The sequence below is a fragment of the Nannobrachium achirus genome (genome assembly GCF_963921795.1).
Source record: "Nannobrachium achirus genome assembly, chromosome: 14".
In the NCBI taxonomy this organism is placed as follows: domain Eukaryota; kingdom Metazoa; phylum Chordata; class Actinopteri; order Myctophiformes; family Myctophidae; genus Nannobrachium; species Nannobrachium achirus.
Window position 1 is genome coordinate 51,227,546 of NC_137821.1, and position 19,503 is coordinate 51,247,048.

At 42.2% G+C, this 19,503-nt stretch overlaps 1 protein-coding gene across 1 annotated transcript in view; it reads right to left on the bottom strand.

The window, feature by feature from the left end:
- Nucleotides 1-17,571, bottom strand: part of LOC308298120 (uncharacterized protein) — a gene marked incomplete at its 3' end in the record, with an annotated part of 30,716 nt that extends 13,145 nt beyond the window's left edge. Inside the window, exons 1-8 of the mRNA XM_080741677.1 lie at nucleotides 17,432-17,571; nucleotides 11,081-11,422; nucleotides 9,874-10,149; nucleotides 9,413-9,538; nucleotides 7,940-7,987; nucleotides 6,670-6,896; nucleotides 6,477-6,573; nucleotides 8-152 (exon numbers count right to left, since the gene is read on the bottom strand). Of these exons, the coding sequence (XP_080597803.1) occupies nucleotides 8-152; nucleotides 6,477-6,573; nucleotides 6,670-6,896; nucleotides 7,940-7,987; nucleotides 9,413-9,538; nucleotides 9,874-10,149; nucleotides 11,081-11,422; nucleotides 17,432-17,549 (1,379 nt within the window). The 5' untranslated portion in view covers nucleotides 17,550-17,571. The remainder of the gene's footprint in view (nucleotides 1-7; nucleotides 153-6,476; nucleotides 6,574-6,669; nucleotides 6,897-7,939; nucleotides 7,988-9,412; nucleotides 9,539-9,873; nucleotides 10,150-11,080; nucleotides 11,423-17,431) is intronic.
- Nucleotides 17,572-19,503: the final 1,932 nt, after the last annotated feature.

Below are 19,503 nucleotides of genomic sequence, written 5' to 3' on the forward strand. Positions count from 1 at the left end.
TGTGTACAGTAGGTCTATGCTCTTCTTCTCAGGTTGAATCCCAGCATAGAGCTCACGCTGAACCATGTCTCCTAGATGATCTACTATAGACATGACTGCGGAAGGTGGAACGACTTGAATCAACTGTGCCTTGTGCTGCATCACAAAATGTGCTGTTAGGAAGAGAACAACAGAGTGGTTGAGAAAAATGTGTACAAACCAGTACATATATAGTTTTTGAACAAGACATTGAGGATGTATATCCTGGAAAACATAGCACCGGCTAGTATTGAACTCTCAGTACAGAATGATCTCACCTTTGTCTTCATCTGTTTCAGGCAAGATGTTGTTCAGTCATCATGTGATATAAGAAATATATACAAAAAGAAAACAAGAATGACTAAATGTGCTATATTATTTTTGCAGTATAAACCTGCTGCTATGTTGATACACCTTATGTCTAACTTCACGTACATACTGTACCTTAACCGTATGCAACTTGTCTAACCTCATGAATACTGTATTGATGGATATGCTATGAGTCAGTACAACTACACAATACCATCACATCAACAAAAAAATACACATCAACATGCACGCGTGACGAAACATATGACGTATGGCCTTGAATGGCCCTTTCTTCAGGACTGCAAAAAATAACTAAAACAAGCACATGACATTCTGGTGACAGTTGAAGGAGTTCTGTCATCTCAACAGCAGGAGGTGTTCGGCTCTGGCCCATTTTAAAACTAGCCCTGCTCCCCGCACCACTCCCACTTCTCTCATTATGCTCTGGTGGTAGCCTTGCCAACCGCAATGCAGGGGGTTGAATAAACTGTTGTTCTGGCTTTACAAACATTACGAATGTATGGTTATCAAATAAATATTCATCTAAATCTCAACGGCCTGTCCGAATATCAGTTAATTTAATAAACAAAGGACCCACCTGAAGATGCTGCAGTCAAGTTCGATGAATCCATCAATGTTTTTAGTTCTGAAATATGAGGTACAATTCACGTGAGTAAAATCATGTGTATTGATCTGTACTTGAGGGACTCTGTATGGGGTGCGTCTAGCAGATTACCAAGCATGTTTAGGAGTAGAGCGCTCGTTTTATGGTTAGGTGTCACAGTTATTGTCCACGACATTGCAAGCGGCGCGAAGGCCAGCGGACCCTTGGTCCTGCTCTTCGCGCCCGAGCGCCGCAGGCGCGAGTGCCCGTGGTGAATGCAATCATTATATTTATGCCCAGGCCGCAGTGGCGGACCGTGGGTTCAATACCCGGGCCTTCGCCATGGCTGCTGCGCATATGCACGCACATGCACATGCCCGTGCACACGCCCTCGCGTAGCCACGATCTGACAATATTGCGCCGTACAGAGTGCTGCTGCCTGCACCAGTAGCAGAGCCCAATACAATAAACTCAGTCACAACCATTATTTTCATAGCAACACGAAAGCAAGCAAAATATATGTTGATATACACACATGATTCAACAGGCTTCATCACATAGAGCCAAGCTTCTGGGACTAGAGTTACACACTACACAGTCTGCACACACACACGCACGCACGCACACACACCCACCCACTGCTGAGCGCAGGATGGATGCGCAAGGACAAGGAATGTGCAACATTCATATAATGAATAAACAATGTGTTGAAACAAGAAGCATATGGATGCATTCCTTAAAGGAGGACGTTTAGTTAATTGAACATGAACTCCTCCACAGCAGTGAGAAGCGCCAAAACAAACACTCTGACATTAATATTCACACTACAAACATCACTTTGATGTTTTTCCAAAACAGCATTAAAAAATATCATCCATTAAGACAACTAGCCTAGATTAATGACAGCACAAGTCTTGCCCCAAAGTCTTGTGTTGAAACGGTATATTCCATAATGCGCACAAACAGCGTGAGTGTTGTTTCTCTTACACAAATCTCCGGTGGTGTTTGCCAGACACTCCGGTGGGTTTCCTGATTAACAACCACGGTCGCTCATGTGTCCAAACGTCCTCGAAAAAAGTTTGACAAATTGTCCAGTAAATCCATATCTGTTTCTTCTCCTCCTTCCGTCATTTTTCGTTTCTTTATTTGTGAATTGTTGTGAGTAAATGTATAAATGTATAGCTCTCAAGCTCTGCTCAGCTCAAACGACAACAACATGTGAAACAGGAAGCAATTCTCTTTTCTGATTGGACTAACAATATTTCCTCCCAGGGCTGGGATATGTGAATATCAGCAGTTCTCTTTTCTGATTGGACAATGTTTCTTCCCAGCAATGGGACATTTTTAACACTCTAGAAGGTGTCCCTATCTGAAAAAATGCGCCCTGGAGGGAAAATTCAAAATGTGATTGGTTAAAGAACCAGCCAATAACAATACATTGTCCAACAACCATTCACTTCAAAGCCAGCAGGCACTCTAACTGAGGTTCAGAGGGGCTCTATCTTACCTAGAGACAACACAAGAAAACACCTGATTGGTTAAAAAAAACAATTGCTTTTTAAGACATGCGCCCCTAGTGGAAGCAGTGTGTCCAGCCTGACTGAGTGAGAGAGAGAATGAAAGCAGCAAAATAAATGAATGAAAAATAAATATATATTATTAAATATACATTTCTTCATCAGGCAAGTGTTGGGCCTTCATAGAAGGCTTTGCTAGCCTTGACAGACCACCACTGCCAGGCCGTAAGGCCTGGGCAAGCCCACAATAAACACATTCTATTCACCTCCTCTGCGCGGTCCAAGTGACTACAATGGAGCGCTCCCTACCTCCGGTTCAGCCAATCACAAGCTTGGGTCCTAAACCATGTCCTTAAACAAGCTTGGTAATCCACTAGACGCGTATGGGGTAACCAGAGCACACGAGCAGAGTGGAGCGCCGGGAAATGTCACTCATTCGCTCCGGGGGGCTGTTGTAACGATTGCTATTCGGTCACTTTGATCCCGCTCTGTCGCTCACCTTGATTTGCGCAAAATAAAAAGAAATATTATAGAAGTATTTTTCTGCGTGTCCGAAACACTTTCTCCTTTGCCACAAGCGTTCCCATCACTGTAAAGAGCCCAGCCTGCGGTAACGTGAGACGGCAGTAAGAGCCTCAATGGACAGCTAGTCTAGCCTTATGTAGGCATTAGCCGCTTCGTAGTGTAGCCCTAGCTAGGGTACTGCTATTAGTGTAGTGTAGGGCTTGTCCTGTGAAGTGCACATTTTGCCTGTGAAATGGGACAGCACTGCCAAATGCATAGCCGAGAACTTCCGGACGCAAAAAAACAATCATCCACCATTTTTTTTCCCCTTGATTCCCCCATGTACTTTTAAACCATTTTTAACCATCTTAAACGCCCCCAAACTTATTTTTTTGAGACGGGGAATTAACTTTTTAGACATTTTAGGATAGTATTGTTTTCATAATTCACCATACAGCCTATTTTAAAATATCGTCGCGACGTTTGAGGAGAATTGAGAACCAGCATGAGTCGAACCGAGGCGGGCAGTAGTAGCTCTTTTAAAGCGATGCTCAAACTCGGTTTTCGTTTTGATTCGGGTTGAATCGTGGAGGCGCCGTGTTGCATTGTGGGACGCCGCTATCCAACGAAGTGCTTGAAGTGACCATCGGCTGTATGCTTCAAAACGAGGAGAAAGTAGTGCACATTCCAAGGCTCTTACATCTAACAACTTTGTAAAGATTTGGGAATTTCAGTTGTTAGATGTGAGATGCCTATAAAGATTTTGTAAAGACTGGTAAAAGATTCTCTATTATTTGCTGAAATAGGCCTATTATAGCCATGCCCATGTGTTCATATTCCTCTGACTAGCTCACACACACACACACACACACACACACACACACACACACACACACCGAGCTCCGCCCTCCTCCCTCAGCCCTCTTCTCCCATTCTCTCCTCTCCTCTCCTCCATAGCCGGCACAAATTGATCCTATAAACTTATTATCAACTTTGAATGTTATGTTATGATACGCCAGGCTGGCAGCTCAACCGAACGTCTTGGGGAATAAATGGCTTTTGGCTCGCTAGCGTTCTGTTTTGGTTGTTACGTCATTGTGCTCATTCAGACTCAGCCCCGATTTGAGAAAATATCAAACCAGTTTAATATTCTCGTAACAGAATCTGGGTCTCAAGTCGGGGTAAAAATCGAGTCGGAGCACTACCTCACATTTAACGATTGAGTAACGACCGAATCACGGGAGCGCGCCTCGACTCGCCTCGATTTTATTACGACTGAGAAATCTTTTCAACGTTGTTAGGTGTAAGGCTAGCTTTACAGTACATCTAACAACTTTGAAAAGATTTTGGACAGATTTGGAAAGATTTCTAAAAGACCCTCTCACACTATACAATTTGAAAAAGACTTTCCAAAGACTTAATGATGATTTTTAAAAGATTTCAGTTGTTAGATGTGAGAGGCCTCTAAAGATTTTGTAAAGACTGATTCAAGATGTCCTTTTATTTGCTGAAATATGCCTATTATAGCCATGTGTTACTATTCCTCTGACTAGCTCCCACTCCCACACCCACACCACCACACCCCCTCCCACACACGCACGCACGCACGCACGCACGCACGCACGCACGCACGCACACACACACACACACACACACACACACACACACACACACACACTCACACACTCACACACACACACACACACACACACACACACAGAGAGAGAGAGAGAGAGAGAGAGAGAGAGAGAGTGGTATAAAGTAGCTAACCAAGTACATTTACTTAAGGTGGCCTTACACTAGCCGATAATCGGGGCATTTAATTACCCTCCCGACAATCGGGCTGCCTGCGACTGAATCGGGCATCATTTTCGTCTAGTGTGAGGGCTCACAGATTCAATCTGAGCCCAGCCGAGTGGCTCGGAGGACGATCGGGGGTAGCCCAACTCTTTTCAAAAATGTTTGATATTTTCTGGATCACTACTGGTCTGGAAGACTGGAACAGCAGCGGGGGACCGAGAGAAAACACAGCCGCTGATGGACGCAAGTCTGAGCATGGTATCTGAGCGACAGATCTCTCTTTTTCTCTCTCCATCTCTCCCTCTCTCTCTCACTCACTCACACACACACAAGCACACACAAACACACACACACACACACACACACACACACACACACACACACACACACACACACACACACACACACACACACACACACACACACTTTTCATATTAGGTTGTATCATGATTGGGACGATGGGAATTAAAACTCAATGGTAGCGGGTTTGTTTTAGGACGCTATATCAAACACAAACAGTAGAAATAACCGATACCATTACTCCTGCCGACGCTGGTGAAAACGAGCGCTATATACCGTTTCCACTGCAGTCACAGACTGCGTGCGAACAGCACACATCTCGCTTTGCTCTTGGAAGTCAAAGTACACACCCAGCCCAATCTACAAGCCCTACAATGTGGCGCGGAGGGACACAGTTTGGTCTTGGAGATCTGTTTCTTCTGTGCGCTACACAGTCATACGACTAATCATAAATCAGGCACGAGAAGCAGTCTGTCAGACGGTACACAGCACTTGACTAGTAGAGAGAGGAGGAAAGTCAGAGTTGATGGACATATGTGTCAAAGTGAACTCATATTATCATCAAAATGGGACACAACTTCCATATTGAAGCTTTTTTTCTTTGCGTGAAGCGATGGTGTGTTCACTGTTCAGTGGATAACATTAATGTGTTTGTTTGCTTGTGTGTGCGTGTTGCAAGGCGAAAGCTCAGAACAGCCCCGTGGCATTTTGTATTCGTTATATTATTTATTATTGCTGTGTTCAGGCCGGACTCAATCTGGATAGAATCCTGTAGTGTGCAGAGTCCCCGATTTTTCAAAACAGCTAGTGTTAGCGTGTTTAGATTATCTGGTCAGATAATCTTAAACAATTATCCTTTAGTGTTTAACAATTTTGCTGCCATTTTAAACATAGCTGTAGTAAGCAGCTTCCAAATTGTCCTTACCTTTTAACGTGGGCACGTGCACGCATAGTGCATGATCTGTGCGCGACTCATGTAGTAGACCGGTAGACAAGATGACAGCTTTCGAATAAAAAAAAATCCATTGGAATAGACAAATCTGTTGCCAGGCTTTTACCCCTGCTGTATCCGCCGGTGTTACATAAGAAAACATTGGAAACGGCCAGTTGTGCGCTATGGTAACACTTGGACACGTTCGCGCACATAGCAGACGATATGTGCGCGGATCATATGCCAGGCGGGCACAAGAATCAAACTGCTATCAAATAAAATAAAAACGTGTGAAAAAAGACGATGAAATCAATGACCGTGCTGCTCCTTCCTCTGTTTACAATGTAAACAGATGGGACGGAAGCTACGATTGGGGCTTGGACAGGATACGGAAACCTAGATCCGGTCAGAACCGGAAATACGGCAGGATACAGTTAGGAGGCGGGCCTAAGATTGACATATCCCTTAATGAGGAATGCCTTGTTTCTCTCACCTTGTTTTCTTGCTTCATCTTGGAAGATCTGGTTGGTGTAGTGGTGTCCATTGTTCTTCTTCAGCATGTCTTTGATTTTCTCCAGCAGTTCAGTGACCTGAGAGGGATCCTCAGATTTGTTGTTAAAGACATGAAAACCACCATATTTTCTGATTAATTCTTGTACTTCTGGAGAATCGTTCACAATGTCTACATTTGAATCTTGAAGCAGGTCACCATGAGTGAAGATAATCATGGTGTATTTGTCTGAACTTTGTCCAAAAGCCTTCTGAATCTTTGCCACAACATTCTTCTCCTCATCTGTGGGTGTTCCCAGTCTGATCACAGCCAGGAACACATGGGGACCAGGAGCAGCATAAGTAACACACTTTCTAACCTCTTCCAGGGTTTGAGCCATGTCGAACCCAGTGTCAAACAAACCTGGAGTGTCAATAACAGAAACCTTTCTACCAGCCACTACACCAGTGGCCATTTTACAGGTCTTTGTTACAGATTTGAATGAAAACTTGGTTTCAAATGCTTCATGACACAAGATGGTGTTTCCTGAGGCACTCTTTCCACATCCAGTCTTACCAACCAGCACAATCCGAATGTCTTCGTCATTTATTATGGGATCTGAGGGAGGAAAGAAAGAAAGAAAGAAAGAAAGAAAGAAAGAAAGAAAGAAAGAAAGAAAAATCTGTAAAACACCAGAAGACAGGACCACATTACCCCAGTCCTGGCCACACTTCACTGGCTTCCTGTTACTTTTAGGATTGATTTTACCGTAAATTCCAACAAGAACACATACAGATGCTAGTTTAGCTATGATGTAGCCTCCATGTTCAGACACCGGTCTGGGGACCCCCGGGGACCATCGCGGATGATCGCGGATGAGTGATGGTCCACGGACCGCCGGACCCCCTGATTCAATACATGACAAACACAACCCATTGTGAAGGATATCTACTCAAAAGTGAATGATTGAAATAAGACGTTTCTCTGTCTATTTTTCTCCTTCTCCTCTCTCCCTCTCCTCCTTCTGTCTGTCTGTCTGTCTGTATTGATGTTTTGCTTTGACATTGGAATGTGTTCTTATTAAGTCACATGATCACATCTGCTTAATTTGCACTGTTCATGTGTTGTTAATGTCAGCTGTTATTTGCAACTGAACTTAACTGTTAAAGGGATATTTCACTTCATGTTATCAGGCTTTTATGAACACCCTGAACAGTTTTTAATTTGCTTAATTCAATATTTAGATATTTGATGTAAATGTTACCAGGCCCTCCAGGCCCAGGGCCGCTCCCCATACACATTCATTTTAATTTCAAACACCATTTTAACCATGATCAATTCATTAAAAACACCCATTATTTTTTCTGGTGACTCATACTACCCTCTCTGCCACTTCCTTGTTTTCCTTCAGATAGAGAGAGAAACAACCCGTAGAACTGAATCAGGGAACCTCGGAGAGGACCTACCTGAATACGTCATAGGCTGGTTGGGTAGATTCACAAATGGATTCATCTCTGAAACACATTAGAGTAAATGTATGTGTTGATCTGCACTTGAAGAACTCTTAGGGAACTATTTTCGTCCATGCCTTACCCCTTATCCCTAAACCCTTTTGCCATATTTTACTATTTAGGAAAAAGAAAAAAACATTTTTAATTTTTCAAAAGGCTGTTCTACAAGCTCACAACATTTTGATGTAGATCTGCTAGTATTTTAAAATATCTTTCAAAATAGTAAAAAACGTTTAGCGATAAGGGGTAAGGCAAGGACAACCTCTTAATCAGTCGTGTGTGTGTGTGTGTGTGTGTGTGTGTGTGTGTGTGTGTGTGTGTGTGTGTGTGTGTGTGTGTGTGTGTGTGTGTGTGTTAGGGCTGCAAGCGAACCTTCGGGGATTCGAACGTTCGTTCGTTACATTGGCAATCGAAGTTCGAAATTAATGGGTTCAGGTTTTTTTCTTTTTTTTTTCTTCTTTTTTTTTACACGAAAAATAATTATCAGAATGTGATAGGCCTATTCAGAATATCACAGTAGTAGAGATAACCAAATACGAAATAAGTTAGGCCTACCGGTAAACACTAACAGTTAATGGTGACCGTTAAAGTAGTTATAAAATGCACCAGAACAGCTTGGAGCGATCAAGGACCGTCCTCCGCTCCAATTCCGCTCCTGTTTGGGGCCGCGAACCATTACAGCGCCTCGCTGACACACGCTTGTTGACAGACAGTAAAGTGAGAGGCAGGACTCTGAGCTGGGCAGAGAGAGACTTGTGTGTGCTCTGAACAGCGAACACCCATCCACGCACCCAAAGATTAAACAGCCTTTCTCCTAAGCATGAGCAAAGATGGATTTCATTGCAACCCCCAAAAGGATCTATAATGCGATTTCTGGGGTTGTTACATCGAGACCAGTTCAGCCCGAACGCGACGCGCTCCGACGCAGTCACCAAGTCTAATCATCATCCGTGCAACTCCGCTATACATTGAGCCTGTTCATCAACAAACTGTGCAACATTTTCTCCGATTGGGTTGGATTTTCCAAGTGTTAGCCTACGTGTTAATGCGGCCACGCATCCACGCGTTTTCAATGGTTAAAACAGCGCATTTAAAACATTTCATACAATTTTTTTTTGCTGGTTAAAGGTACAGTACGTTCGATGGTTCGGTGAACCGAACGAACCATCGAACGTTCGATGGTCCGTTCGGAAAATCCCCCCGAAGTTCGAATCCCTAAAACAGGGCTAGATTACAGCCCTAGTGTGTGTGTGTGTGTGTGTGGGTGTGTGTGTGTCTGTGTGTGTGTGTGTGTGTGTGTGTGTGTGTGTGTGTAGTATAGATGTGGTAACACTTATGAGTATTACATTTTATTATATTATTGTTCAGATAGAAATAAACATATCATTATCTAGATTTTCTTTTTTTAAATATCAGTTTAACACTCACCAGGGTTCTTCTTTTTCCAGTATATATATGCCCCTAGTGATGCCATTAAGATGATGATGATGATGATGACCGATGCAATAATCCCTGCTATTGCTCTTCCAGGTGTTCCATTCGGAATAAAATGCTCTGAAACACACAGTTACGGTATGACACAACAGTTGTCAACATGAAATAAAATCGATTAAAGCAACATCTGTGTCTCCCCATTAAGATCTGAGGGCAATTCTATTCTAGTCTTTTCAATGTACTATTTATACTAGCATATAGTATATATATGTATGTATATATATATATATATATATATATATATATATATATATACCGTATATATATATATATATACATTCTGTACATTCTATAAATACTACACACTGTATTGCACGGTTACAGTGAATGTAGTGTGACAGAGGCGTTAACAGAGGTTCTTCAAGATTTTAAACAGTGATGTAAACATTCATTACCTGGGAGGTACTTGCGTGTCTCAGCAGTGATTGTGAACTCTGGCAGGTGAACTCTGCAGGTCACATAACCTGCTCGCTCCACTATAATATCCCTCTGGACAATGTAGCAGTGTGAAGAATATTTCTGTGTCACTGCGGGTCCAACAGTGATGTTGTTTTCATCACTGTCCAGCCAAACCATCTCAGGCGGTGGAGACCAGCATCCAGAGACACATGATACAGATACACCACTGTCTGTTAGTTTAGGGTCAGAGATCACTGGCAGAGGCCCACCGACTGTAAATACACATAAAATGATTATCCGTCCGTCTGTCTCTCTGTCTGTATGTCTGTCCGTCCGTCCGTCAGTCCGTCCATCCATCCATCCATCCGTCCATCCGTCCGTCCGTCCGTCCGTCCCCCCCCCCCCCCCGTCCCCCCGTCCCCCTCTCTCTCTCTCTCTCTCTCTATATATATATATATATATATATCACTTTTCAATGTTGGGCTCTTTACATGGAGTACCTGAGACAAAAACAGTCTAAAGCTGCATTCACACTGCAGATATATAGTTGAACGTTTAGCTTGCTTGGTCAATGTTATCTCAATGGAAACCAGCTTTAAAGCTTCCAAACCTTCGTTCTGTGTGTGTCCTGTATCTTTAAAGCTGGTTTCCATTGAGATAACATTGACCAAGCAAGCAAAACGTTCAACTATATATCTGCAGTGTGAATGCAGCATTAGTCCATATTTTGACATTTTGAATATACTGGTAGATATGTTTTTGATTTACCAGACTTAATCCATAAACTAGATGTTTTCAATCTGTCAAACTCTTAATGCACTCCCCCCTCATTTTTTTACTTAACTCATATATATTAGGAATTATAAGACATAATACTTATGGAAAGTGGAAAAACAGTATATCTCCAACATTTTGTGGAACAACAGAATAAGTCCGTACAAGCAATATTTAGCAGAAAAAGGGAGAAGATAACATTAAAACAGACAATTTAACAAAATGAGGGGGGAGTGCATTAACAATTAAACAGATAAAGAATTACTAGTTTGTGGTTTACAGTCTGGTAAATCTAAAAATATCTATATAAAAATGTAATGTGGACTTTGTTAATGTGTCAATTAATGACAGTTATCTTGAGAAATGGAATGTACTATTACTGATCATGGACCCCCATTTTTCATCCATGATTTTAATATTAAATCTTACCAACGTGGAGCTGGATCTCCACCTCGTCGTTCAGCTTTGGAGCATTACACACATACTTCCCCTGGTCTGAGAGCTTCACCCTGGACAGTTTCAGTGAGATGTTACCACGAGGCAGCTCTTCATCAAAAAGAAACGCCCTCTCCTTGTACAACGGGTTGGACTGATCGCGCATGTCAAGTCCATCTTGGCGCATGATCACTTCTTTTGGATCCAGGTCAGGTCTGGTCCACTCCACCGTCTCCTCCTTCATGTTGACAGGAGGTTCAATGTGACAAGGAAGAATCACATCATCTCCCCTAATGGCCAGCACGACTTTACTGGACCCAATCACCCGAGGTTCTCCTTAAAATAAAACAAAATAACTTTAGGGTAGTGATATTACAGTAATCATAAAATGTTCATCTTTATTTATACAGATTTATGCTGTTGGCTTGCCCACAGATGCTACTGTACGTAGTAGGACTGTGCTTAAAAATAATACAGCAATATATCATACTCCTTGTTTTCGTTTGTACAATCAGTCAATTTCCAAGCAAAGCATACAAACGTAAATATTTGATTTCCAAATATCGGTCGGTGGACATCAAAATAAGTAAAAATAATATAAGCATTTGACTTGAAATATGAAATAGGAGCAACAATGAATGGTACGGTAACTTCTACTAATCTACAAGGGCAGACAACATTGCTACAACATAAGCTAGTAATAAGGCATGCAAACTTGTAGCTTTTCGGCAAAAAAAAGGAAAGAAAAGGGGGGGGGTCATGTTGTCTGTCATTTGGTCAACGAGCGTACAATTACGAAGAAAAAGAAGGATATTGTTGCGGATGAACTTCAAAAATAAAACCTGTGTTGACTAAGGGCCAATTCATACTCCACTTTTAGAGACAAATTTATTTCTGTTTGGCTATGTCAGACTACAGTATGACGTCATTCAGATCTACTGTATAGATTAGGGATGCGAAGATATACCGGTACGGATCGTAATCGCGATACAAACGTCCGCGATACGGTTGAATCGGTTCATTCAGTGTGTACCGGTACAATAGACGGCCGAAATCGTGATGGATCATACCGTGAGTGTCTGGATCGGTAAATTCCGCGATTGTATCGGTTCTTCCATATAGTATTTCATTATATCCTGTGTTTCCGAGGCGCCATGAATGCACCATCATCAGCCGTTCAACCCCCTCCCCAAAAGCCAGTCTTTAACGTGAGCTGCGACTCGGACAGACGGACAACATCTGCACTCTGCTTGCAGGCAACCAGGGAGACAGACAGTGCAGCGAAATGCAAGTGAATCAACACAGATGAACTAGCAGCCCCACGGGTTAAAAAGATGCAAGATTAGTTGTACAGTACTTAGCTTTATATCATCCAAGTCCGCTGCGCTGATTGTTGTCACAGAGTAGCACAGGCTGATCGAGTGATATGTAATCAACAGCCGTTTCTTAGCGAATCTCCGACGGACAATTGATTGAGATCATCTTCTGCGCTATATTAACTGCACACACACACAACAACAATGTTGCTCGGTGTTGTAGGACTACTGCTTGCTTTTAAAACAAAGTATTTGTCACTGTTCTACAACTTCCCTGTTGATGCAAGCAACTCTCTCACTTGAAAGAAGCCTAATTTATACATCGCAGTACAAGGGTGTCGCACCTAAAATAGCAGACCTATTTTGTCGTGGATGCGTCGTGGATGCGACGCGCTGTGAGCTTGTAGATCTGTTTTAAAACATTTTGGCTATAAAAATTGCATAATCCTGGATTAAATATAATATAATATAATATAATATAATATAATATAATATAATATAATATAATATAATATAATAATACAAACCAGGGAGGGACTTTATTGTTTTTCAGGTCAAGGACCCCTTAGCTCAGACAGAGATCAAGCAGGGACCCTTGCTGTAGGCTAGGCATTATAGCCTACTGTATCACACAAATATTTGGCAGGCCCCCTGTAATAACCCTGGATTGGGGTCCCTGACTCCCAGTTGAAGACATATAGGCCTACTAATAATGACATAGGCCTTCTATATGATTAGTTATGAAACAAATATACAATAGCCAGCAGCTTTGTGTTCTCCCAGAATACTATAGGCCTATGTTGGGTTGTTAGACAGAGCCTAGTACTACAGTGAAACAATAAATTGCCTTGAATTTAAATTTCATACATTTTTAGTCGCTATGTTTTGTAAATTTTGGGATTTGGGCTTGAATCGTGGTGAATCGTGAATCGTATCGCATTGTATCGGGAACAGGGGTGGATCGCGATGTATCGTATCGGCAGGATTTCAATGTATCGCAATTATATCGTATCGCTGGCAGTGTATCGAGGTCCGTATCGTATCGCCTCAGTGGTCGAGATTCGCATCCCTAGTATAGATCTAATGTTAATGTTGTTATTTAACATTCAGGGATAAGCATGTCTATTTGTTTCTATGATCACAATAGGGAATGAATTAATGTTAATATCTTGCTCGTTACTGTGTATAGATGTGTACTCATTACGGCGAGGAGGAAAAATAATACAAATGCTTTCTATAAGAAATGTGTTTTTTGCAACAGTAAGTTCACAGTCAAATAACTCGTTGCAGAAATCAAGCGTCGCACCCAAAAGTACCCAAAAGTATACACAAAAGTACACAAAACTACCCAAAAGTACACAAAACTACCCCAAACTACCCAAAAGTACACAAAAGTAGGCAGGGGCCGGCACCCAGGGGGTCCCTGGCGGCTGACCCACCACCGGGGCCCGCAACGGACCCCCGTGGACCCCCCAGCAGAGCCGGAAAATCTACAAGCTACGTACTGCTCCACTCCACACGCAGTGGCTTGCAGGCCGGGGAGGGATCCGCGGACCCACGCTCCTCAGGGGGGGTCTCGTGGACCCCCGCTGCGGTCCCCCGGCACCTAGACCGGCCGGGGAGGGGTCTGTGGACCAAAAAGTACACAAAACTACACAAAACTACCCCAAAGTACCAAAAAGTATACCCAAAAGTACCCAAAAGTACCTAATATTACCCAAAAGTATTCCCAAAAGCATTCCCAAAAGTACACAAAAGTACACAAAACTACCCCGAACTACCCAAAAGTACACAAAAGTAGGCAGGGGCCGGCACCCAGGGGGTGCCTGGAGGCTGACCCACCACCGGGGCCCAGTGGTCAGAGTCACACTGAGTAGCGTTTTCAATGGACAGCATGCAGTCAGCTGGAGCTGTGGCTGGAGTTTAACGATGGCTCTTTGAAATTGGCATTTGTCCCTGATTTTGCTGTATGATTGTCATTGTCTACATGTGTGTAACTTTGTTTTCTCTGTTGCAGTGGTGGGAAAAGTACTCACATTCTTTTTCTTAAGTAAAAGTATGAATACTGCAATGTGGAATATTCGGTTACAGGCAATAGTCTGGAAAGTAGCAAAAAGCACAATATGTTTGAAAATAGCAGATCTACAAGCTCACAACGTTGCATCGTGACACATGGATAGACCTATATTGATTGATATTGATCATGAACCCATTTCCATTACACTAACAACCCAATACTAGATACATTCACCCACCACAACTAAACATGCTTCTATCCACATTTACAACTCATTTACAACTACTTCATACTACTTATGCTAATACACATACAACTGTCTTGTTCACTGCAATACACAACTCTCTTGTGTAGTTTTTTTTTTTTTTATTATATATATATATATATATATATATATATATATTTACCCCAAATGATCTCCCACAAATGCATTTGGGTCCCCATCCAGGACCATGCATTTGTCTCCCCATCCAGAAGGGGTAAATTTACTATAATACATTTTTAAACTTTACCACAAATACAAAACAATATTATTGAACTCAAGTCTCCATGGTGTGACTAATCAATAGAAAAAAAGTAATTTTGCGGGTGAACTACTCTGAGGTATTTGCAATTTATTATAAAACATTCTAACTACTAGCAGCTGTGCTTGTCATAGCATTGCATGTTATGAAACTTGACATATTTAAGGTATAAAAACCATTGTAAGCAAGCCATGGCAAGCCATATTTACATAGCTATTCATACCAAGCAGGCACACAATTGAGATCTTACTGATAGGTGCCACCCATAACCTCTGTTTTAGCAATAGTGAACTGAAAATCTCACACACATAGCAGGCTGCGTTCATGCATGATAATATGTAGGAGCATCAATGTAAGAAATACCCGTTTCGTTTAATGGCTAACCCTCCCCCCCCCAGCCCGCCCGCCCACCCGCCTGCACACACACCCGCCTGCCTGCACACACACACACACACACACACACACACACACACACACACACACACACACACACACACACACAGAGCTGGTTAAACATTTTGCCTCAAGCTAGATGCAGAATAGATGCGCCTCATGCTAGATGCAGAATAGATAGTAGATACAGCATAAAAATGCTAATATACAGCACACGATTTGTGAAAGTGACAAACGGGCTTCACAGTTATGTCAGGTGTGTTCATATGCTTATGGTGATGCGATTTCAGATCAATTGCTCCAGCCACCGAGGAGAAACGTTGTTTCAGACAGACAGACACTCACTCACTCACTCACTCAGACAGACATTCGCAAAATTATAGTATAGATATGATATCGGAAATATCTGTCATGATTACATCACTGTGTACTGATTTGTGTGATTTTCTGATAAAATCTGAAGGAGTAATATCGAAGAATGTGTTTTACATACTGTAAGTCGGCCTTCTGGTGGCGCTATAAATGGCAGATGTGGAAAAATTCAAGGCACAGATTTTTCAGCAGCACTCGTGTGTAAAGCCCTGTGTTGGTTCTTTAGTGTTGTCTGTTCGCTTCACAATCACTTTTGTAGAATGCAATACAAACTCAAATTTCTCTTTTGTGTCATTTGCTGACAGTCGCTCTAAGGACACTCTTAAATTTAAATGCATTAAACTCTCTTTTCTGATCGCTGATCTTCTCTCAACACGTATGAAAAATAACAAAAGAAAACATTTTTTTTAATACAAAATTCAACTAATTAAAGTTGCATGGTCCCCCCTGACACTCAAATTATTATTACTTATTATTTGAGTGGTGGAGTACCCCTTTAAGTATTATACGAACACTCCCTTATGTCCATGAATTAAATACAGAGGGCTTCCAACATAAAAAGACAGTAAAAAGTCTTCCTTTTAGGCAGGGTGTTTAACTGTACTTGTACTGTAGCCTACTACATTTCAATTGTATTGACTATACTTGTACTCTTCTCCATTTTTGTCTAATAAAATAATCAATCAATCAAAAAAAATGTAGGTCTATAACCCGTATCACGGTTAGAACACACCACTGGCCATGTCCTCAGACTCAGTTAAGGCACATGTATGAAACACAGTCCCTTGTGAAGTTCTGGATGAGTTGTCAGGCAGAATTCCCAGGGCTTGAAGTACAGTAAAGCAAAATGTACAGTATTTTACCTCACTCGTCACACACACACACACACACACACACACACACACACACACACACACACACACACACACACACACACACACACACACACACACACACACACACAATCTCTCCAGGATTTAGTGTCAAACTCCCAAAATTCACCAGAACACTGGAAATTACATCTACTATAGGCCTATTAAAAAAAATCATTGCTTCAGTTATCAAATCAATTTCTGTGTACACCTACTTTTTTGCGTTTCAATGGCTTAAATTGTAGTGTATGTGTATCCATACTTTTCCATGCTAGTAAAGCAGGCGTGATAAATGTATAAAAAAATCCGGGGGGAGCAGGGGAGCGGTCTGAGGTTGGCTGTGGCAGGTATGCAACACTAAGTCTATAAACACTGTATAACTTATTTAGGGTGACCATATTTTCAGCCACTCAAACCGGGACGCAAAACACTGTTGCCTAAAACTGGGACCCTAAAAGCAATGCGCACGTTACCGTGCACGCGCGTGCCCATTCTCTAACGTTTGTGCACGCGCACACACGCACCGCAGGGTTGCAAACAGGCAGTGAGTGATTGATTGACAAACAGGCTCAGTGTTGAATTCAGACACGCAATGAATTTTGTTCCTTTTTTCTGATTGGTTAGGTGAGCATGTTTTCATGAAAAGAACATGATAAATGTCTATGCAACCACTGAAAACAGCTACTATTATTTTAATTCTGGTGAAAACCGGGACAATTTTGTAGTGAATGTTGAAAACCGGGACATATTAGTGTTTTAGAGATATTTGTCGGGACACCGGGACACACAGCTTGAAAACGGGACTGTCCCGGGTAAAACGGGACGTCTGGTCACCCTAAACTTATTGTTACCTGTCACGGATGTGTTGTCACTGCTGGTCCATATCACGAGGAACATGATGTAACAAATCCACATCCATTTTACAGTTAAAGCTGGGAATGAAACACGCGAGGACGAGTGAACCGCCATGATTCCTTTGTCTCAAGACTCAAGTTGTCTCGATGAACACAAGCAGAAGAGGACGGACTTTAGCTTTCATTTTCACTATCTAAATTTCTGAAAGAATGGTGACGCAAGGTTAGAAATAATGCACCAGTATTGTAGACGCTAGAGGTCACTGTTGCTCTGCTCTTCATTGTGTAAGGACTCGCCTGCAGAGGGTACTGGGGCTGTTAAGTATGACATCATTTTGTAGGCAGAGGAGAATTTCTGCCCCCAGTTTCCGTGAATCTTTTTACTATTTTTTTATTTTTACTATTACACATTTTTGAGCAGTGGTCACACCGTCTCCATAGCGTGGCCGTGTGTGTATCCGTGTGTGTCTGTCTGTAGCCTCTGGTGTATGTAGCCTGAGTACCCTGTGTGACCAGAGAGGTGCTGTTGAGTCTAGTCTGCCCTGAGCATCAACTGCAATAGCAGTGTTGGCCTGAGTGAGCAAGTATGGCTCACACTCTCACACACACGGGTGCACGCGCACACACGCACGCACGCATGCACGTGCACACGCACACGCACGCACACACACACACACACACACACACACACACACACACACACACACACACACACACACACACACACACACACCACCGCTCACTTCAAACTTGGGTTTGATTTTTCTTCTCTTTGTTGTTGAAAGGAAAGTGTTAGAATTATACTTTAGTCGTTATTTTTGTCTCGGATCTGTTGAAATAGCGAGGGACAGAAAATGCTCTGGGGGCAGAGTTCTCCTTTGCATACAAAATTATGTCACGGCTTAAAAGCCCCTATTCCCCAAATTATTTTACTTTTCCCCAAGGGTCAAATTATGTCTATATAAACCGAGGACCACAATATTGCACAACCTAAGAACAGATTAGGCCTATGGCTTGGGGCGGCATTCCCGCTACTCAAGTGACAGTGCATTGTGAGTTTGAACGACACACACACACACACACACACACACACACACACACACACACACACACACACACACACACACACACACAGCTATAGTGTGTAGTTTACATTAGATTGTTTCTAATCTTTTCTCTGTAATATAAGACAAATATTCATCATTTTTAAAATAAACATGTGTATGTTTCTCTTTAGGCCAGGCCTTTAAAAATCAACACAATTAACTTATCTCTGAAATGTGCGTGCGTGCGTGCGTGCATGTGTGTGCGGGCGTTCGTGCATGCGTGTCAGGGGTGTCAATTGGGTATGGCAGGGGGAAAATAAAAGTTACTTTTAAATATAAATCCATGAATGTCTCTTTGTCTATCTGTTCTGGTTATTATGTTGTTAAATTACAATAACTACAAATGCAACATTTTACAAAATGGTCACTTTAACAAGGTAGTCTATAATTATTCCACACTTGTATTCTCCCCATCCCAGGTTCCGCAAGTCAGCTGCAAAGGTGCAATTCATTATTGTTAATTGTGGCACGTTTAGGCTACTAACATGCCATGTTTAGCTGCATCTGAACAACCATTCCAGGCTGCCATATCCAACCCAAAACCGTAGAAACGGGGGAAAAATAGAATGTACTTCTTAAAATAATATCATGCCTGTTGCTAATGGCAACATGACTGTTGTCTTGCACACAAGACACCAGTCACGTTGCCATACCTTAGCTTTTTCTGAACTGACGCCACTGGTGCGTTTGTAAGCAAGCACAACATAGTCCAGAAATATCGCTTGACCTCCCACTATTGCAAAAAAAACAAACTCAACTGATTTTGTGTCCTGATGAACGAGAGGAAAAAGTTGTAATCCAAAATTCCAGAAATTCAAAATGGTCGCATCATTACACTGTTGTTACATACAATTATATATTGAAAACCGAACACTGTATGAAGTCGACATGTGGCAGGTGTGTTACTGGGGACCCAGAGACATACTGTATCAAGTTTGAACTTGTTTGGATGAGCGCATCTTA